This window comes from Melospiza melodia, chromosome 13, assembly GCF_035770615.1.
Source record: "Melospiza melodia melodia isolate bMelMel2 chromosome 13, bMelMel2.pri, whole genome shotgun sequence".
NCBI lineage: Eukaryota > Metazoa > Chordata > Aves > Passeriformes > Passerellidae > Melospiza > Melospiza melodia.
The window spans coordinates 15528551-15550956 of record NC_086206.1 but is presented as its reverse complement, the minus strand read 5'-3'; the positions used below and the strand labels follow the sequence as shown (position 1 = coordinate 15550956).

Here is a 22406-nt window from a genome sequence, read left to right as displayed (position 1 = left end):
CCTGTTCCCTGCTCCTCCCCAGCCCTATGCCAAAAGCTTTCTTTTGCTTTGCTCCGACTCTGTGGCCCTGCTGGGGCAAGGATGGCAGCGGTGACAGTGGCCCATGTGGACAGCCCCAGGCACCAGGGACAAACCATGCAGCTCCCTCACCTTATGGACCATTCCCATAAGGCTGCACCCCTTAGCTCAGCAGCCAGCTGCCCCCACAGACCACACACTGTCCTGGCTTGGGCTGGAGGGAGTACTCTGGGCCTCATGGGGTGGCACCACGATTCTTGCGGTACAAACAAGTGTCCCAACTCACACAGGAGCCACACCAGGCTCCACCACCACAAACACCAGATTCCCTGTGACTGATGGAGGCTCCACCTGGGGCTGTGGGAGCAGGTGCCCAAGTAAGCAGGAGAGCACAGTGCAGTAGGCAGATATTTATTGGTGTAGAGAGGAGGGGATCACAGGAAAACAAGCTGCAGAGGTGACCACAGCACAAGCTGGGACAGAGCCACTCTCCATTGATCCTTCCTCCCAGCAGCATCCAGCGTGTTTCCCTCCAGCAAGGCTTGTCTGCTGCCATTGCACATCTCCCAGAACTCAAGTGCAAGTAGGAGCTAGCCAGAACACAGTAGCAAAGAGCAGGGCTGCCACACCATGCCCAGGGCTTGGCTCCCACCCTAGACCACAGACAGGCAGGGCCTGGGACATCCCTGCCCCCACCAGGGTGACTAAGGCTGCTCTGTTCCCTGGCCAGCTGTGCCGTACAGCTCCATGGTAGTGCCAATCCACCCTCTGCAGGGGAGAAGCCTGGATATCTACCCTGGAGGGGTGCAGGGGTCCACCAATATCTGCAGAGCCCAGAGGAGCCCCAGCTCTTGCATGGTTGTGTCAGTAAACTGCAAGCTGTGGGTCTGCACAGCTCTGAGGAAGGAGCTCAGCCAGCTTATGGAGCCCTGTCCAGGGCAGGGAGATTGATGAGAGCTGAATCTGCAGACACAGTGAGGCTGCATGAGTGCAAACACTGCCAGAGTGGGAGGACTGTGCTCCACAAGCACTCTGGCTCTGCCCTCACATTCCCACAGGCTCCATTCCAGTCCTGGCCAGGGTTGCTTGGTCTCTCCCAGGTCAGGGTTCACTACAAGGGGATGCAGGGATTGCACAGCAGCATGGGGTACGCTACAAACCACAGTCTAACTACATCTCACAGGAACAACACTGAGTAGGAGACGTGCAGAGCACTGACAGAGGGCCCCCCAGCCATGGCAGACCTGGCCCATTCCTCTGCAGCAGTGGGACTCTCTCAGAGGCAGCCCCCCACAGCTCTATGGGCATAAGCACACACAGCAATTAGTACAGGAACACTGTGACTACTGCATACACAACAGGAGACCCTCCTGCTGCACAGGGCTAAGCCTGGACCACTGGTCCCTCTGGACATCTCACAGCACACACAACTCCAGCTTTTGAATAATTTAACTAGCAACTGTACAGTTTCCTCATTTGATCCAGTTCCACAGATTGGACATCCCTGGAGTCTGGGCATGGGACAATTCAGGGAGTTAGGGATCTGTCCAGACTCCAGGGGTGGGAGGGTTGGACAGGAGCAGAGTTAGAAGATGGGAATGTAGTTGTCAATCTTGGTCCTGTGCCGCTGGGCGATGCACTCTGCGATCCACACGATGTTGCGGCACTCCTGCTCCTTCAGCTTCACGAAGGCGTAGAAGACTCCAAAGTGGAATTGGTTGAGGAAGGCCAGCTTGTTCAGCTTTACCTGGGGAAAGCCCAGAGGAGGACATGTCATTTGTTCACCTCAGATAGGAGGAGTTGGTCAAGGCAAGCATGCAGCTGCTTGGAAGGACCCATGACTTCTCAGCAGGCTGGAAGGCTCTGCACAGGTATCCTGCTCTGCATCTCTCTAGGTCCCTGGCAAAGCTCTAATCTATAGCACATGGCTCAGGACAGACTGATATTTGAAGGGGGAAATATTTATAACTCAGGTACCATAAAAAGTCCTTATTTTCCACGTAATTACACTCTGGTTTGCGATTGATGGACCAAATATCCATTAGCAGCCCCAAACATGCCTCCTCACACTGCTGGAATCTGTCTGGGTTAGACAACAGGCCAAGCACTATGCCAGCCCCCATTCTCATGCAGGAGCAGAGGGCAAGCATGCTTCTCCTTCCCCCAAATCCTGTTCATCCACAGTGCTGCTGACAGGGCAGTAGACCAGCTTCCTGACACCTGGAGCTTTGCAAATGGCACACGTCAAGAAGCATCTCAGGGCTCACTCACCTCGTGCTCAAAGAACCTGTCTTCAAGGGTTTTGTCTCCAGGGTTGCTGCCAGCCCCTTCAAATAGCAGCTTGTACTCCTGCAGGAAAGCATTACATGAGGATATACCCTGTACCCAAGTCCAGCAGCACTTGAGGGCCTCCTGTGTCACAGATACTCCAGCCACCCTGTCAAGTCAGAGGACAGAGAAACCAAGAGTCCTGCCCCTTCTCCAAAATGTACAGTTCTCATTGCTTCAAGCCACAGGAAAAGGGGCATCAGGTACAGACCCCCTCCACATACAGACTGGAGTGCTTGGGCCAGACCCCTGTGCCCACACACACAGGCTGCTCAGTAAAGGGACACTGAGCTCTCTGACTCCAAACAGGTCCACAGCCATGCACAAAGTGGCTTGAACACAGACAAACCCAAACGTGTCCTCCCAGGTCAGCAGCTCACCTTCAACTGAGCCAGAGCTCAAGGCTGGAAGTGGGGCAACACCACTTCTCACTGAAGATACATTTCCATTCCAAATCAGGCCAGGAGAGCCTGTCACTGCTGCCACATCAGCACTTCAAGGGTTTGGTGGTAAAGGCAGTCCCCACACCCTTGGACAGGGAACATTGTCTCCCAGTCACCCCTAAAATGACAGCCATGACTAAGAAGCCAACGACATCTCAGGCAAGCCAAGTCCTGCCCAAGGAGAGCACAGGACCAACAGCATCAGAGAAGACTGGCACCTCTCTCCCCAGGCTGTCAAGTCACAGGTTTCCCCAGATCCCCAAGAAGCTCTGATGCAGAGCAGGTTCTTGTACCAATCCCCATGCCCTCACCCCAGAGCACTCACAGGGTAGTAGTCAGCAACATTTTTGACTTGCTCGTAGTCATCTGCCCTGGCCAGCTGAGCCAGGCCCTCAGGGTAGAGCTTGCCACAGTGTGGGAACAGCTTGGCTCGGTCCTCCTTGGACAGCTCAGTACCAAATGAGTTGATGGTGATAATGAAGGCCCTCCGGTCAGCTTCAAACTGTGGGAAGAGAGTGGCTCATGCTGGGATGCAGTATCTTTAGCAAAGGCTGGCAGCTATCAGTGCTGCTCTGCACACAGCCACATCAGGAGGGCAGCAGGAGGAGGCTCCTGGGATGTGTACAGCTCTCCAGTGCTCAGCTAGGGCAGGCTACAAGTGCAGGGTTCCAGTAAGCCCTATACCTGGGGGGCATTCAGGTGAGGAAATCCCCATCCCAGGAACAAGCCAAATGCTGTCCATGTCAAGGGGTGACTCTCACCTACTGCTCCTAAGTCCTGCACATCTCACAGTAAGCTTTGGCATGGAGACAAGCTGTGATTCCAACAGCTCTGGTAGCTCTCCTACACGTCACCCACATGAGAGAATGAAGATGCTGCCACAGAGGCAACTAATGTATCAGTACTTGGGGAACCAAAGTCATGCTCAGGCAGTGTTCCCCAGGGATCCCAGTGAGCAGGTCAAGTGGGCATGGGGATGCTGAGCATGAACTGGAGAATGTTTAACAACTGGCAGACAAGCTGGGCCTGAGCAGGGAGTGATGACCATCACAGTAATACCATCCAGCTACGGAAGTTTCCAGACCTACCTCCAGGATTGGGCACATGGCATCTGCTGTGGTACCTCCCAGAGTCTTGCAGAACTTGTAGAATGACTCCAGGTAAGCCTGGAAGAGAGAGGGGAGATGAGCATTCCTCCACACAGCTTAATCTACTCCCTCACAGGGCCCTTCAGCAGAGGACAGACAGCAGGCAGACTTTGCTCTCTTGCTCCCAGACACTCTGTAACACAGCACAGGCACTCTGGCCCCATGTGAACTTGCCCACACAAGGACTGTGCTTTCCCCAGGAGCCAGAGACATGAAGGGTTGTGGTTGGGTTTGTTCAAGTGACTGCATGAGCTTACTGTGGGCAAGATCCCCAGGCAGCAAGGTTAAAGCCTATTTTTCTCCTTTGAGTCGCCTAACTCATTTTACTGAAGTCTCACGTGGTTTCCTGACCCTGCTCTGGCCTCCACAAATGTGCCAAGCCACACAACCATAGCTGCAAGACCTACACTCAGAAAGTAGCGCTGTGTAAGCAGAGTCCAGAGATGAGACAGGACATCTGTGAAAGAAAGCAGCCATTCTCTCCAATTCTCTTTTCACACTGCGGCCACTTGGTCTCTATCCCAAGTGAAGCACTGCAGAAATCATACAGCCAGGCACAGCGACGCTGCCTCCAGGAAATCCTTAGTGGAGATGTTCTGTAATCCATCTGGAAGATGACTCTGTCTCCCAGGGGGAGCCTAAGAAGGCTGTGGATGGCTAAAAGTATCGTTCAGCAAAAATGTTCTCAGAAGAAGTGACCAAGTATTAAAACACCTCCCCAAGCAAAGTTCTGCAAGCAGAATCTGCAAAGGGATGGAATAAAAGGATGCTGAGACACCACAAATCTCTGCTTTATCACAACAACTCTAGGACTGAAGATGGACCAAGAATGTACAAGTTGGCTACCCTCAGCCTCTGCACCAGGAAAGCACCTGGATTACTGTGTTCTGTAAATATTTGTTACCACACAGTGCAAGAGGACAATGCTGGGTGAGCATCACTCATCAAAGAAAGCCTCTCCAGCATTTGCCACTGCTCAGGTGGAGGAGAGCACAGAGCAACAGTTGCAGAATTACCACAGGAACAAGGACATAGATAATGGATGCCCTTTGAGGCTGACAGGAAAGGGAACATGGAGAAGAGATTCAGTCACTACCTCTGCCCTTATCAGAGCTCATGCACAAACCTAAGACTTTAGAAGCAAATACAGGTGAACCCCAATATCCAGCAGTGTATGGAAATCCAATATCACATACAACACAGAAACAGTCTGTAAACAGCTGCACTGGGTGCCCTTCCAGTGACAGCAACTGGAAGAAAAACTCCAACATCCTAAAGCCTTTACCCCAGGAACAGAGGTGTCTTTGCCTTTAATAATCCTCAATGGGTCTTCCCTTTCATGAACCCACCCTCTCTGCCTCCTGCCAGCCTCACCTGTCCTCAAATCTAGTCTGAAGACAGGCCTGTGGCCTGTCCATCCACAATGACTTTTCCAACGTCATCTGTGGATACCACCCTCCTCTGCCAGGTGAGGAACCCTAGGCTTTTCCTGCAGTTTTCTGTACAGAATCATCATACCCAAGCTTCTAAATGTGTCTGCCTTAGCATCATCTCCTGTTTTGCTGTTCATACTCTGATTAGTGGAATGAGATAGTGTCCAGGTCAAGCACACTTTACAGATGGATTCAGTAGCACAGTGATACTCATACAGTTCTTTTCTACTGTTAGGAATATGTTACCTTGTATAGAGACAATTGCTTAGGTCAATCATTAGCCAAGATTCCAATTAGTAGTAGGAAGGAACAAGGAGACCCTCACTATACAAGCAGAGTTGGGGCTCCCTCCTGGCCTCTCCCATACACCAGTCCACATTTACCCACACTGATTTGCCTGCTTTATTTTATTGTCCAGTTGCAAAGCTCCTTCAACTGGTTCCTACAAGAAAGTCACCAGCAAAGGCCAACAGTCAGCTGGCTTCACTTCAACAAGAGATGGAACAAAGGAAGTAAGCACTGAAGATAACAAGGCCAGCAATAAAGATAACAATGCCAGCACACTTCCATTGCAAGACTTGGCTGCTGACTGCACTCTACACTAAGCACTGACCATTTTTAACCTCTGTTCCCCATTTTAATCATATTTCCATTTGAGAACCTTCATTGCTAACAAGAAGCCTTTGTAATAGCCTTCCTCCTATGAATCCTGCTCAAACCTTCTGTCAACACACTCACAGATTTCTTAAAAGCCTCCAGTATGTCTGGGAGATAGCACTTCCCCTTGCCATGCCAACTCCACACGAATGCAGGCATCTGTCCCAGGCCTGTTGTGCTTTTCAGAGCAACTCTCTGCAGATTTCAGACCTGATTTTATTTCCCTCATTTGCATTGTATTATGCATTTTCCAGTCCCTGGGGAGAGAGGTAGCTTCAAGTATTCTGAAGGCAGCAATTACCTTTTCCACTCCATCTCTGTGATTTGTTACGGACAGAGCCCCTGAATTCCCCAGGGGCTGCTCTTTAGCAAGAACCAGTGCCAGCACACACTGAGGCATTACAGGCACCTACATTTCCATTTGTGGGTAGGAAGAGCAGACTATAAAGCAGTATTGAGCCTCAAAAAGGATATGGGAAAGGACATGGCAGCTGGGATCTAAAGGGATACATCCCACCTCCCTCCCAGCCAGTTTTCCCTGTGCCCACTCTGCTGCCTGCCTTCCCCCTCCTGCTTCACATTGAGACCTGTGCCCTGCAAGGCTGTGGTGTTTATGCACACAGGTGTCCCTCCCTGTTACAGCAAAGACCAGTACACGCCAGAGGCCACAGGCAGCTGGGCATGACTGCTGACACGCCGCTCCTTTTCCCTCCCTTTGCCTCCTTCCCTTCACGCCTGACCTGCTCTCTGCCTCTCCAAACAGGCCACAGCTTTCTTGGGAAGAAGAGGTCATACTGACTGCAGGCTGGATGTGACCAGCCAAAACAAGATTGACAGATAAAATCTGCATCCCACCCCTGATCCAGAGAGCAGAGATGGAGCGATAGCCACAGCCTGCACATAAACACACGCTTCAACACTGCCAGCTAAAACCAGACAGAGCCTGCAGAGGAGATGACAGTCAGGACAAGGAGATCCTTAGCCCCCTCCACATCTCTCTGCCAATACTCTCCCCAGCTTGGATCTTTCACACTGCTCTACCAAGAACATCTAACCCTAATCACAGCCACAGAAGGCTTGAGCAGACAGTGGCAAGGTCTTTGGGAAGGGCTCAAGGAGCAAAGCCGATGGGAGTCCTTCAACCAAGTTTAAGTTTAGTCACTGTGAATGCAGTTAACTGCACCTCTGAACCCATGTGGTAAGGGAGCAGGCTTCTCCTGCCTCCCTAGGGCATGAGTAAATTCAAAGACACAACCTCTGCAAAATCTCTTGTACAGACTCCTGAGAAAATCCCCTCTGCCTAGCTCTGGTGCCCTGACTCAGCAGAGCTGTGTGATCAGATGTCAGGCCCCTCCAGGAGTGTTATCTTTACTTTCCAATGGATGCAAGGAGGTTTTGGCCATGTTTAATCACCACACCAGGAATAAATAGGGAAGTTTACATTTCCTTCCTGTCTCAGGAAGGAGAGGGCACTAGGACAAGAGGCAATAGGCAGAAACTGATGCACAGAACTTCCACCTGAATATGAGGTAGAATCTTCTTACTGTGTGGAAGACCATGCACTGGAACTGTTTGCCCAGCAAGGGTGTGGAGCCTCCCTCACTAGAGATATTCCAGAACCATCTGGACACAATCCTGTGCTGTGGGATAGCCCTACTTGAGCAGGGATGTTGAACCAGATGACCCACTGTGGTCCTTTCCAATCAAACCCATTCTGCAACTCTGTGACTCATTTACCTTATACAGCGTGTTTCGAATTATTTCAATATTCATTTCATCCAGGTCCTGTTCAGATATGCAGTCTTGGAAGAAAGCAGCTGAAACAGAGCCAGAGACAGAGTTAGCACTGCCCTAACCAGAGCCATGCTCAGCATTTTCCAGACTCCTCAACAATACCAGGCAGAAGCACATCCTGTGTTGAGCTTGTCCCTCCTAGGCCTGGCCCTTATTTTCAGCAGCCAAATTGTTATGACTCAAAACCTCAGGCTCCACCATGGTCCCTTAGGCCATAATAATTTTTGGGGTTCTCTTATAAAAATCTTTCTTTACCTCTTAGTCCCATGGTTTTATTCCCAGCAGAAATTCTCAGCTCTTGCTCCCAGCATCAGTGATAGAGAAGCCTGTATTTAAACACAAGCAGTCCCCAAATTGATCCCAGATGCAGGCACTTGCAGGTGACAAGGCAGCTTTGAACTGCCTGCTACAGCACTGCAGGAGTGCTTAAGCACCTGTGAGACAGCAGCCAGTGAAACACAAGGAGCTGATGCTTCTCCCTCCTACAATATCTTAGTGGGGATTAAGGTATGATGACGCCATAGCTCGTATTGCCCATGACACTGGTCATGGTTGGAGTCAGGAGTTGTTTCTCCTGGTCAAGTCTATCAGTCTCATTTTCCACTTCTTCCAAGGGCTTTTATTTCTCTAGCTGAAAGTTAGTAACAGGAGACAGAATAAATTACTAGGACATGGTAGGATGCTCAGCCCTACATACTTTGCCAGAGTATCCCTGGGAGGACGTTGGAGAAGTTGTTGCCACCTAAAGAACACAGATTTCAGGTCAAACAGGTGCTGCAAGCTGCAGATCTAGAGTCTTGTACATCTACAGTGTAAATGTAAATGAGTGGTACAATAAAACCCATTGACAAGACTTCCTGACTTCAACTCTCACTCAGTAACCAACTTTGCTGAATTTGCTACAAACAGAAATCTGATCTGTCTCAGCTTACACAGTGCAGCTGTGGGTAACAGACACCACAGCCATGCTGAGAACTGACCAGTGCTCTGCTCTGTGCAACAAACCAGCTGCAATGCAGGCTCACACCTCTGGCCTGCACCACTTTTATAGCATGAGCTGCTTGGAAGGACAGCAGCCACAGTGTGGGTCTGGAGGGTCCTGAACAGAGGTTAACCTCTGCAGAAGTTTCTTTGCAGCACCAGAGCACAATGCCACGTGTCCGGGGGAACGCTGCTCCCGATGGTTGGCAAAAATGCAAACAGAGTGTGCCAGGACTGGTTTTTACTGCAGGATGTGCTGGCCAGCCTGGAGAGCTAAGCAGTGGCTACTTCAGAGTAGCTGAGGAATGAGTACACAGCTATTTCAGTTCTTGGCCCTCCAATATCCCAAATTAAGCTTACAGCCCTGTTAACCTATGAAAGCCATTTGGGGTTAGGCATTCCCACCAAGCCACGTAGCTACTCAAGTCCTTTTAGGAGATAGAGCTGCTGTTTCTTTGCGTGTGGTCACTGGAAAGAGTGCAAGTTAAACAACTGAAGCCTGCATGCCTGCTTGTTTAGGCAACACAGCTACTCCCCATGTTCCCCTGCTGAAGAAATGCCACACTGGTTGGTACACAGCCCCAAGGGCATGGCCAGGGCAAAGGTCTGGAGAAGCTAGCCCAGGCAGGGCTGGAGCAGGCAAAACCAACTCATGGACAAGTACATGAAAGCAAGAGGCAAAGACCCTCAATTGCCAGCCATGGTGTCCAGAAGCACCTCAACACTGACATGGGGCATTTTCACTCCATATTCTGCTGGAAGCTTTAAGGTGTCTGAGAGATAATATCTCTGAAATACTCTGTTCCATCTTCTTACCAAAATGGGAAGGTTCCCACTTACTTGTGAGGAGGATTTTCTTCCCACACATCATCCCCACAGTGGGCTCAACTCAGCTGCATGCAGAGCCTCAGTTCTCCTGCTCTGTTGTTGCCCTGCCTTGCAACCCAGATCTCCTGAAGCAGGTTCTCCCTTCTTTACTGGGCACAAGTCATTTTTCCATGATGACTGCTTCATTTGCCCCATTATAACAGAGCATTTACAAAAGCACTTTCAGTTCCAAAGCCAACTATTTCTATCAAAGACAGCATGATGACTTAGAGTGTTTTCTTCTTTCTAGCAACCCCAAAAGAATGACTAATCACTGACTCAGGCATATCTCATTACGTTTTTGCCCACAGATGCTAAACTAGAAAGTCACCTGTGACTACCTCCCCTACTACTGCAAAGACTTCCATATTTTCTCCAGAACCACTTCCTACACCTTTTATCTTTAAAGAGCAGATCTATCTGACTAGCTCTTCATGAGATACTTGGTTTTAGCATTATGTGCCTCCTAAACAAGCCTGTAGACTTGAGACAATGTACCTCAGTTCAGGATGCTGGTATACAATGAGTTTTAAATAGCTTTTGGAGATTTTTTTTGTTTTGCTGTCGTTGTTTGGGTTTGTTTTTAATTTATATAAAGGGCTTTTATTCAAATAGTGCTAATTTTAGTAGTCCCAGAACAAGACTGGGCATGCGCAGATCTCTGTAATTATCTATAAAAACTGCATACAAGAAATTACCCAGTGGTCCAACTAAAAGTGCTAGAAATCAAGTGATTCATTCCAGCAGAAGACCCAACAGCCTTTCACTAAGGAGATTAAAGGCCTGGCTCACAAAAACCAAACTGTCTAGGATCTTGCCCTACCACTGTGATGGCCTGGACACTGATTGAAGGGCACAGAGAGGTAGCTGTTCTCCAGAGGAAAAGATAGCATAGGACAGACATAAACCTGAACTCAAGCCCAGCCACCAAAGCAGTACAGCCACAGCTGTGCATTACCCACCACTTTGTCTTCCTGGAGCACAACTTAGGCTTAGCTGGAGATAGTCAGACTGGGGGAGAAAGGGACATCTGTTCCACCATGGACAGCTGGGAGGTATTTTGAACAGCTCCACTCACCCAGGGGAGTGTCCACCAAGATTGCATTGTAAAGCTCTGCAGGTGTCTGAGCAATGTTCACAGCTTCCATCTGCTCAAAACTTCCCAGAGGATGGCATTTGGGCACCAGCTCGGAGATGGAACGCTGGTGCAGAGTCCCGGTGATCAGCAGAATGACATTGTCAATCATGTAGCTGTACCTGGAGGAATGAAAGAGGGAGACTGAAACAATACATACAACATGAAACCCAGCAACAGGCACACATCATCTCCTCGTGAACATCTCCAGAAAGATGCACACTTCCCACAAAGAAGTACTAAGGCACCTCCTTAGCATCTGTTTGTCATGCCAGCCTAGGAGAAGGCAGTCAGGCATAATCCCAGGCTGTGATTTATGCCACAGCTGAACCACACCATCTGGGTACCACCTACCACTGAAGAGCATTAGACTGGAACTGACTTCTGGAGGTCTCTGGTCCCATACCCTGCTATGAGCACAGCCAGCTCTAACTGCTCAGGCAAAAAGACTTTTGAGTGTTCATATGAACTTTGAATTACTTGCAAGGATCTGTTTATCACAACCTCCCTGGGGCTCTGCTTCAACATCCAGACACACTTGCCATGAAAAGGCTTTCCCTAACATTCCCCCATGGTCATTTGTCTACTGTCTCTCATTCTAACCCCACACACCTCCAAGAGGAGCCTGGCTCCGGTTTCAGTGCCAGCAACACTGCTCCATCTTGCCAAGTGAAAGGAGGAAGGGTCACATTTCTGCCGCCTCACTCCATTCCAACAACAACAGGACTGGCAGCTTTGGCACAACCTTCACTCACACCCTCAAGAAACTACACACAAGGTTTTTCACACCTTACACCAAAAACTACAAACTTCTTCGCATTAGCCCAAGTTATGACACCCCAAACAAAGTTCTCCACTTATGTTGTTCAGGATTAGCAGATTCAGTCTTTGGCACTGCAGCAATGGGACATTCAATCTGGAATCACAGTACCTGGCATAAGTTCCACCAACACAAGCCCTCCGTAGCCCTCCTCTCCAATATGTCTATTTTCCTCCTGCACAGAGGAGCTGAGAACTGGGCACAGCATGCCAGGTGAGGCCTCCCCTGAGCAGAGGAGAACGAACACCTCCCAGTACTCCCAGTCCAGCCAGAGAAGAGAGACACAGCTAGCCTGAAGACTGGGAACACATGAAAGGCTGATAGCCTTCTCCAATAGAAGGTCCAAGCAAGGAATCAAGGCATCACATAAATATCAGGTGTCCCCAGCAAGAACAGCAGCGATAGTCTAGGCATCTCCACCACCAGCTAAGCCACAAGCCAACCAAGCTGAGAACTTGATAAACATCAAGTGAGATGAGGGGTTTTTTTAGTCAGCAGAAGTTGTTTTTGCACATATCCCTGAGCAGCACAGAGAAGAGGCACAGATGCTCAAGAGCAGGGTATGTGGCATTTTACACTCCCTTGATCGCACTCCTAGAACTCTAAAAAATTAGATGATGGAAAAGACCTGAAGAAGCTCCTTGGCAGGAGCTGCTTCAAAACAAATGAGATCAGGCCTGAACTAGAATGGCAAAAGGAGCTATGCACATCTGGAGTTGTAGAGAGTCATGCTTCTCACAGGTACTTGAGTACTGAAGAAAGGGAACTTAAGGCCAGCATCCTGGGACAGAGGTGAAGACAGGCATGGCAAGGCTCTGGTGATGTTTGACAGACACACTGGGATGCTGCTGGTCTTTGCATTTCCAAGCTAACAAAGAGCACAGTGCAGACCAGCTTCCCTTTAACCACATCAAAGGCAGGTAAGAGCCAGTTAAAGGCAGATTTTGCTAGTTTTTATTAGATGGGCTGATTGCCTCTCAAATATGCTCAAAGGGCATGTCCATGAAAACATCAAATCCACACCTTAGTTCCTCAAACAGGCACTGCTTTTTTCTCTCCACACTGCAAGGCTGAGTAATGCACCTCCTGGCCCTGTGATTTTGCAGAGAGCCCTTCTGTTTTCACAGCCTGCCTTTCCTGGTTCAATCTAGAACCAGGGCAATCAGCACAAGCTTCATGTACTAGGAAACCTCCTTTTGCCCTTTAATCTGCAAGGTCATTATCTTCCCTCCTGCTTGTACAGCTCTCACCATGGAGATGACTGCAATCTCCAGGACAGCAAGAAGGGCCTGTTTATGAGAACTGAGGTAAGTCTCCTGCAGTAAGCAGCTGGTTCCTGGTAAATAAAAGCATCTGCACCCTAACACAGATGCTTCTCCATGAGGTGCACCAGAACAAGGATACAGAAGATCATTTCCCAGCTCCACCATCTGCCCTCAACAATGCAAGTTTCCTTAGTGCAACACAGTAGCTTTAAGGAAAGACCATGGCCAGCACTTCTCTCAACAAAGCAAGGCAACAATACACAACCAGACCGAATTTGTTATTTTAACTCAGCCTACAGTGAAGGAATAGGTAAGGAAATACAGTCATGTATGGCAGCACACCTCCTTCCTATCTCCAGTTTACTACAGTTACCACTCTCCACAAGATATTTGCAAGGAGCCTGGCCAATGTCAACTGTACACAAAAGTAGGAGGAGAAGTGTCTGGAGCCCTACTGCCCTCAGGTCTTCAGAGCAGCTCACTGGAGTCCCACCAAGCTCATTCATGCCTTCCCAGTCTAGCTCAGCACAAAAGCCACAGCCAGGTTTTGGGAGAGCTGCCAAAATCTGAGTCTCTTCACACATGGAAGCTCCTGCTTTTGGACTGATGGTCTCAGGAAAGACAACCCAGCTGGCTTCCAGCGCCAGACAGCAAAGCATGGCCATCCCTGTTTAATTGATACCCCTTAACTTGACTGTTTCCTCATCCTTCAGGGAGGTCTGGGAAATGCACAGTCCATAGCCCAAATGCCAAGGAAGCACTAACTGTTTTAAAGATTACTTCACCTCCTTAAATCTTGATATCAAAGAATTCATCCCTGTAGGAAGAGTCAATCTGTGTGAGACAGAAGGGGAATTCTCATTCAAATTTCTCTCCTGAAAGCATTTCAAACCTTCACAACAACAAGGCAAATATGGCAGGACAAAGGTCTTCTTGTACCTGTTAAGGCCAGGCAGACACCAGCAGCACTACCTAACCCCTCACAATAGCTCCATTTACTTCAAGCAAGGCCAAACCATCCTCATTCACATTCAGTCCCTACTTCATCCCAATAAAACCAGTCACAGCTTAGCCACTCATGGCTACAGAACAAGTCTTCCAGTGCCAGGGCAGCTGGAAAAGCCTCTTCTCATCTGTGGAAGGGGCAACAGTCACATTGCTGGGTCAGGTTTCAACAAGGCCCCATCTGCCTCCATCACCAAAGCTGTCCCAAGACCACAGCAGAGGTCTTGGCTATGCTGGCATTTCCTCCCAGGCCCAAAGAAATAGATTAAGTACAGCAGCAGCAGTGTTTCTAAGAACCCCCAACTACTTGTGTAATAGAGCAACTTTTGTTGTCATCTTCTTCATCTCCTATAAAGTTCTGACCAGCTACAAATGTTTCAGCTGTCATGGTTAATGCCTGCTCAGAGCCCTCCAAGAGCATTTTAACCTTCTCTAGCTCTCAGTGCAGCTAATAAGAGGACCATGTTCTGGACACATAAGAAAACAGAACTAGTTTGTCACTTGCAACACCATGAAGCCTTACTTCAGCCCACTTGGATGGCCTCTGCACAGCAAAACTCTCCTGCACACAAAGGTGTTTTACCTGCTTTGAGCTGCCTTCTGCTCACCTGGGGACATGGGCACAAAACCAGCCAGAGTTTGACATGCACAGTTACACCAGGCATAACTCTTCCTGTCACTCACTGAGCAGAGGTGTCACAAATTCCAGAAACTCACATTCACAGAAATACAATTTTAGTCAGTACTGAGAAGTGTTAGCAACATCTCACAGGAGAGTATAATTTCTTATTAAGGGACCAAAAAGAGTCAGCAACCATAGAAATATCCTCAGCATCACCCACAACAGGGCAGAGACAATGATTTACAGCTTCCTGAAGTCTGAGACAACTGGAGCCACTATCTTAGCTCCTCCAGTGATTCCCACTGCAGAACAATGTACATTGGGTGACACTCAGATAACAAGAACAAAGTCAGGCTAGGGTATGCCTAGAGAAGCCAAAAGAGAGGCACTGGTGGGGGAAACCTTCCCTCCAGCAGCAGCAGGCCAGAGTCCATTCTCACTGCTGGTTTTGAGAGGTATGGTCTCAGGCAGACACAGCAGAGAACCCTCACAGAGAAGAGGGGAGAGCCAGCCCCCAGGAGCTAAATCCTGACAGTCACCCATGGGTAGCTATGGAGCAGAATCAAGCAGGAGTAGAACACAAGTACTTTGACAATGTATGTTTTCTCCTTCTGGCATTACTTAAGTACAGACACTGATAAATGAGATATGCAAGAAAGACTTCAGTGGCCCACTGAATATTTGGAAAGGTTGTTTTAGCATGGGAGCACATGAAATGCATGAGCACTCATCATATGGGGCATTTACAATTTGGCCTCAAGGCACTCAGGCAGAGCCCTGCAAGGCAGTGACCCCAAAACAGTTACAGCTTCTCCCTCCTCCACTTACTTATCTCATCTAATCATAAAGAATCATTGTCCTACAGCAGATAGGTTGGTCTTTTATTGCCTTCTGTTCCAGGATACTAAAAAAACCGTTAACAATACTGCAAGTAGTCACAAAGCATGACTAATGATGGAATATTGCATGACCTGAGATTCTCAGGGATCCTCCAAAAGTAAAGCCAAAACTGTAGCTCCAACAGCTGCTCTGCAAGGGATCATGAGGACAGCCCTCCATGTCACAGCCAACAGACAGCAGTGGGCCAATGCAGAGGTGCAAAGCAGGGGTTTTGTCGGGATGGGTTAAGATATTGCCTTGCTCAGGCAGCTTCAATGCTTTCCAAAACCAGCATTAGACATTAACTCAGACTACTGTGAGCAAGGCCAAAGTTCCTATGTGACTGCATTGGGCAGTTACTCAGATTACTATAGAAGCATGAATTTATTTTGGGATGAAAAAGGAAAATTTCCAGTGGGATCAGAGTAGTGCTCTGGACTCAGCATGAATTCCAGAGACAGCTTTAAAAGATAATGAAGTTGTTTTGACTATAGTCACTTGAGCATCTACTGCTTCCTCTTGCAGCTCATTCAGTTCACACACTCAGGGGGTGTTGGGAGAAGTAACTTAGGGAAAAACTTTCAGGCTGTTTTGCTGCTGCTTCCTTGGGTTTGTGCATAAATACACAGATCCATCTATATCCCACTGGATACTGTGCTGGTACACAGAGCCACTTGTCACACCTCTCTCAAGCTCCAAATGTTAAGCAGCCACAGGGGAAAGCAACACACAGACTTCAAAGCCCAAAAGAGCAGTGGCTGACACTAAGAATAGTGCCAACAGCTGAGATGTTTGTATCTGTGGGGTCAGCTTAAGATCATTAGTAAATAACTGCACAGATGTCCTGATCTGGAAAGGAGAGGAATGTTGCACATCAGGAAGATCTCAGTGTCTCACTGAGACTTGTTTGAGTAACAGACAATGGATGTGAACAGAGTCAAATCCTTTAATCAGTTTTTCAGCTCACATTAGAACAGGTCAGATCAGCAGCAGTTCAACTTCTCATCTATCTGCAGCTGAAGCTCAGACAGGCCAGGGAACAGCAGGAGCAGATGCAGTGTGTGATGATCCCTGCTCAAAGTGTCCTTGCTGATCTTTTCCTACCTTTGCACACTGTCCTTCCTAGAGTCACACCAATACAAACCATACCTAAGTGCTACACTCATGAACCTGCCAGAGAGAAAGCTGAGAATTTCATGGTTGCCACCACAAACCAAGGGCCCTCAGCCAGGAAGTGGGTGCTCTGCTAAACTTAGATCAACAAGACCATTTGAGAGCAAAGAGTTATAACTTCACAGTGCTACAGAGCCTGTGGCAGCCTTTCAAAACCAAGTATCCAGGAATGTTCTCAGCATTAATCTAAATTTAGCTGTATCTCCACATGATTTTCACCATCCTCTAGTCTAGGTCTCTAGGGATACTGACCTCAGTTTTCCACTGGTATCATCTGTTAACTTACATGCAGGGATACAGTGTTGGCTGCATTGAAGATTAATGAGAAAAAAGCTGCAAGAAATACTTTTAATTTTAAGGCTTTGTGAATTTGTCTGAGTGTTCCTGATGTGTAAATACCTCTTGAAACATCAGGGAATGTTTTGAGCACCTTGCAGCCTGGTGCAGGAATCTCTGATTACCTAAACTCGATGTCTCAAACTTTGAGAAACACAAGGCTGATCTGCAAAGCTGAGCCCTGGCACCCTGCACCATGTTGAACAGACTTGAGCCCTAATTAAATTTTAAATATTGACCAAAACCATGTAATCATGCTGCTTTCCCAGGGATCAGCTGCAGAAGTCAAATTTCCATAAAGTTTTTCTTATCTTACCTGTAAAGCACAAACCCCACAACATTTCATGGATATAAAATAAGAGGAAAGGCTGCACTGTTCACATCATGCCCCAAACTGTCTCTAGTAGCTAAGAAACCTGAATGAGTTTAGAGGGCTAAAAGCCTTTACCTGCTCCTCAGTGAATGTGTGGTCTGAGCAATGTGCAGAACATCTCTGTGCATGCAGACCTGCTGCCAGCAGAAGCCAAGAAAATTCATCATCCCACCTGACATGCAGTAAACCACAGGAGGCAGACACAAGATTTAGCTCAACCTCTAAATATCGTGGTACTTATTCAAAGCTCCACACAAGTGTTTGCTAGACTTCAAACCAGCTTACAGAATGGACCTGGGAGAGGGGACTAGGACCCAGGATACCCCCAGGAAGCCTTCAGAAGCAGTGCTCTTGGCCTTCAGACCTTTTCTGGCTGAACTTGCCAGTCTAGAGTACTGGGTGAGGCAAATCAATGGAAAGGTAAAAGGAAAACAAAAGCTGCTAAGGTCAAGCATGAAAGACCTTGGGAATGGTTTCAGTAGAAGAATGAAGCATGTTACATGTAAACAGAATTGCTTAGTGAGTGCACACTCAGCTGAAGGCACTGCACATGGGTTTTCTTCTGGAAAAGCTGCAGTCACACAATTTATTTGAGCAGCATTGATAACCCCCTCATACACACTCCCTTTCCTTCTTGTTTTATGCCTTTAACAGACATTCTCCTCAGCCTGTTGAGGAAAAGACTGCAAGAAGGAGCATGGAGGAAGTACAAGGACTGTTCCTGCCAACTGCAGACTCACCACAGAAACTCAGCTTTAAACAAAGCCCAAGAAGATACAGAAGTCCACACATTGCCTGTGGATGACACCACATGAGCTTGGATGATAGCCACAGGGGCAACAGGGATGATAGCCAGGGGCAACAAATTCTCACCTAATCACCCAGAGCCTGCATGCTAGAGCCCCTTCTCAGACCCTGCAGAGTTTCACTGAAGTCTTCCCTTAGTGACACACAGGTTGAAATCTGGAGCTCATCACTCACTTTTTGAGCATCTTTACTGCCACCAGTAACATTTTGTTAGCTTTTCTGATCACTACCACAGCTCACTGTTTGCCAGGCACTGTGGTAACACACTGTGAAGAACAGTAGCAGAAAGTTAGGTTGTTCCCATTCAAATCCACTGGCCAAATGAAAAGTTTTTCAGACATCAGAAAAAAAAAAAAAAGGCAGCATTTTAATGTAATATACAGTGAAACACACCTTTCAAAAATTCCCTTTCTAATGAGGGCACCTGAAGTCACACCATGACCCCACAGTCACCACCATGCAACCCAGTCCATCATCACAGACATTGGTTCTGGGAAACCAGCATGAGATCAGCATCCTTTGGGAATGCAGGTGAGCAGATGCAGCTCTGATGCCACCATCCAGAGGACACAAATCTCTGATCATTTCCAGACCATTAGCTATGCCCTCTAATTTTGAATATTGCATAATCCCTCCAAGAACTTGGCTTATCAGTTCAACTTTGCACTCCCTGCAAACACGGAAGCTGTTTGTCAGAAACCTGTGCTGCTTTGCCAAAACAATCTCTGCCAGAAAAGGCTCTTAAACCTTTTATTGCAGAATCCCCAGCCACTACAGTAATTTTTGCTTCCTAACCTCACTGCCACCAAGGAACCTGACTGAAATAGTACAATGTAATTTTAAATGCAGCAGCATTAGGAAACATCCTTAAGCTTGTTGGACTTGTCACAATGAACTACACCTAAAGCATTTGAAGGGTTTTTTCCTTCTGCAGGAAAGGATTTCAAAGGGATGCAGTCATATTTTGTAACCTCCACAGTTATGCCAGGATGCAAACTCCAGTACATTTAGAATGAAGACAGACAACTTCCTACTCCAGAGAAGATTAGTGCTCTTCAGCTTAAGTAGCAATTGAAAAATTTGGCTCCAGAAAAACCACTGCTGCAAAATTCAAATTGAATTCAAAGTTGTGCAGCAGCAACTAGATCTATTCAGTGCAGGGGGGAGGCAGAGCAGGACTGGGTCAGGGAGAAGGTAACAGAGGGAAGTGTCAGTGAAGAAAAGGCACACACAAGGGGGAAAGGTACATGCAGCCTCATCAAAAACACATCTAGTGACCACAAAAACATACTGAAAGCCAAGTTCCCAGCTGCATCCTCAGGGCAAAAAAAGAACCTGGTTCCCAGCCCTTGCAGGCTGGTAAGATAAAGATAAAAGGTGCTCTAGTCTGTCCTCTAGATGACAGGCCTGATCACAGATTTGGAAGATGTATTCACACCCAGCTTGCCCCTAGCCCTCACTCCCATGGCACACTCAGTGCCCACAGCTGCCAGCAGCTCCCCCACTGAAGACAAGACCAAACTCTTCCCTGCCCATCAGTTTGCTGAGGGCTCAGGGGGCCCAACAGCTGCCAGGACCTTGACACTGGTGTGCTGCAAAGCCAGAGCTCCCAGAGCAGGGAAGAGACTGCTGAAGAAATGGGGAGGGGAAAAAAAACCAAAACAAACCCCAAACAAAAAACCAAACACACAACAAAAACCAAACAAACCAACCCAAAAAACCCACTAAACCCTTTTCCCTGCCACTGGAAAAAGATTAAAGCTGACAATCTGAACAGGCTACATCAGGCTGGAGTCAGGATTCTTTATCATTATGTTGCTCCTATCTAAACCATATTCAGGAACACTGGAAGGAAGGAGAGACAGGCCATGGCACCATGTCAGGCTAACACAAAGAACAAAGCCTGTACAGAAAGGCAAAGGCAGCACATCACTAAGAAGAACCTAAAACCCACTTCCATCCCACAAGTCAATATGTGCTTGTTGAATTCAGGAAGTGGCTTTTGCTGCTTCAAGAACACTTAATACCTGTTTGTTGCTGCCCTACAGAACATCATTGCATTTCCCCAGCTGAACAGTCCATTGTTTGTGTTGGAGCAGAGATGTTAACAAGACAATTTGTGCCTATCACTCAGAACCTACTGTGGCTGGCTGAAAGACATGGGGAAGCACCAGCAGACTTCCAGCAGGGAGCTGCGTGGCAAGATGCAGAGCTAGCAGGTGTGTTATGGACACTGCAGCAGCTCAGCAAGCTGAGCTTTCTGCTTGCAGTGGCAGAGGCTGCCAGCTACAGCCACCACTTGAAAAAACAAATTGAGGAAGTTGGCTGATTTCCCTTATTTTGGTACTAAGAACACAACACTTGCCACAGAAGAGTTCCTGAAGAGAACCAGAGCCAGGAAAGAGTCAGTGTGGTGCCAGGAGAGGAGGACAACAGGACAAAAAAAAAAAAAAAAAAAAAAAAAAAAATCAGTGTCAGCAAGTGACTTGGGGAACAAAGACTTTACTTTGGGGTTGCTGCCTAGCCGCGTTCTGGGGTCAGTTTTGTTCTTGTGCTTTTAAACACTGTCCTTTCTCCTGTGCTCGGACAGAGGTGAACTCCTGCCCACCTCGCCAGGTGAACACGCTCGCCCAGGCTGGCTGCGCACCTGGGGACAGGAAGGACGGCGCTGGAGTGCCACCTTCCGGCGAGCGCCCGGCAGCGCGGCCTCCCCTCCCTGAGCCGGGCACGGAGCGCGCACCCTCTGCCCCAGAGCCCCGCACTGCCCCCATCGCTGCTTCCTTCCCCGGCCTCCTTACGGCAGGGGCTGCTTCAAAGAGACGAGTGAAACGACACGGTATCATTCCACCGGGGACAAACAGCATGGCTCCTGGCAGATTGGTGCTGGGGCCAGAGGAGACAAGGACACAGCAGCTCCCACAGTCAGACATGTCCCCAGATCTCAGCCATGTGTCCTGAGTCAGGTCAGAGCATCCTCAAAAAACAAGCACAACAGTCACCCGATGATCCACTCAAAACTACCTCAAAGGTTCAGCAGGACATTCAGGAAGGAGAAAGCTTGATTGTTTTTTAAGTGCTTGATCCAGCTCCTGGCATCAGCCATGCACAGCATGGCCACTACCAAGGAGTGTTAAGAGGCCCCAGTGGGCCCATCCTGTGTGAGGTTATCCAGGAGTCCTGAGAAGCCAAAAAGGTAAGTACATGCAAAGACATCCAAGCAGCAATGAGCTTCAAAGCTGAACTGGACACGCTACAAAACATTTCCTTCCAATTTGAGCCAGACACACCTCCTACAATCCCACTCAATTTAAAAAATCTCTGTTTACAACTCAGAAGAGGTCTCAGTGAACTCAAGCTTTCCAGCCCTGCTCAAACTTTCCACATCTTTCTGCTATTTTTTATTTCACTTCAGCCTGGATACTATTAGCACACAGATACATCCAGTTGAGTACAATTTCTTCTTCTCACCACCTGGTGCCTCAATTGCCTTGAGCTGTCTACCAGGAGCAGTCCTTATCACTTCCTGCTCAAGTCTCATTAACTACCCTGAAAGAATGGAGTGGGTAACAGTCATGTTGAAAAGGAAAGACAAAATCCTCCCCTACCTATGTGTGTGCACCCAGAATGAAAAATCAAGAGGCAAAGGCTGGTTCCAGTGTCCCCCAGGCAGGCAGGATCACACAGTACCTCTGGGTGCACAAGCACAAAACCCCCAGCACTGCCAACATCCTTTGGCTGAACATTGTTACAGTGCTGCCTCCATACATGCCTGAGCTAGATGAAAACCACCGGCACAAGTATGTGCTAGCAGCTCCAAAGAGAGCTGTTCTCCACTCCAGCTATTTGGGACACACATGGGAAGTTTTACACCGTCAGCAGACAAAACCTCTGGAATTTCTGTCCCCTGCCCCAAACCAAGGACAGTTTCAGGGAACACAGTCTGAAAGGCAGCCTGAGGAGTCACAGCCTAAGAAGCCTCTTTTCTACGAGGCCTGCCACCAAAATACTAGGTTTATCAAGAGAAGATACTAAGACCCACTGGGCAAAAGCAGCACCCTCTCCAAACTCCTTGTGGTTCACTGGATCTTGTTTTAACCTGTCTGCAGAGTCATTACAGTTACTAGAGTTTCTAATACCCTGATAGTGACTCCCACCTTGGACCAGTCAAAGCTGGTAACACCTTCTCTACTTCAACAATATTCCACTGGTGTGCTGAGTGCAGACCCAGAGGAGACCCCTCCATCAGTGGTGCAGCAGAACCACAACAAAACCCAACTGAACACTTGACCTCCTAGCACAAAAGACTCTACAAGAATGCAGAC

At 48.2% G+C, this 22406-nt stretch overlaps 1 protein-coding gene across 1 annotated transcript in view; it reads right to left on the bottom strand.

The window, feature by feature from the left end:
• Positions 1–413: 413 nt before the first annotated feature.
• Positions 414–22406, bottom strand: part of ATP6V0D1 (ATPase H+ transporting V0 subunit d1) — a 33808-nt gene continuing 11815 nt past the window's right edge. Inside the window, exons 3-8 of the mRNA XM_063167925.1 lie at positions 10748–10926; positions 7765–7844; positions 3878–3955; positions 3115–3291; positions 2290–2367; positions 414–1765 (exon numbers count right to left, since the gene is read on the bottom strand). Coding sequence (XP_063023995.1) covers positions 1604–1765; positions 2290–2367; positions 3115–3291; positions 3878–3955; positions 7765–7844; positions 10748–10926 — 754 coding nt within the window. The 3' untranslated portion in view covers positions 414–1603. The remainder of the gene's footprint in view (positions 1766–2289; positions 2368–3114; positions 3292–3877; positions 3956–7764; positions 7845–10747; positions 10927–22406) is intronic.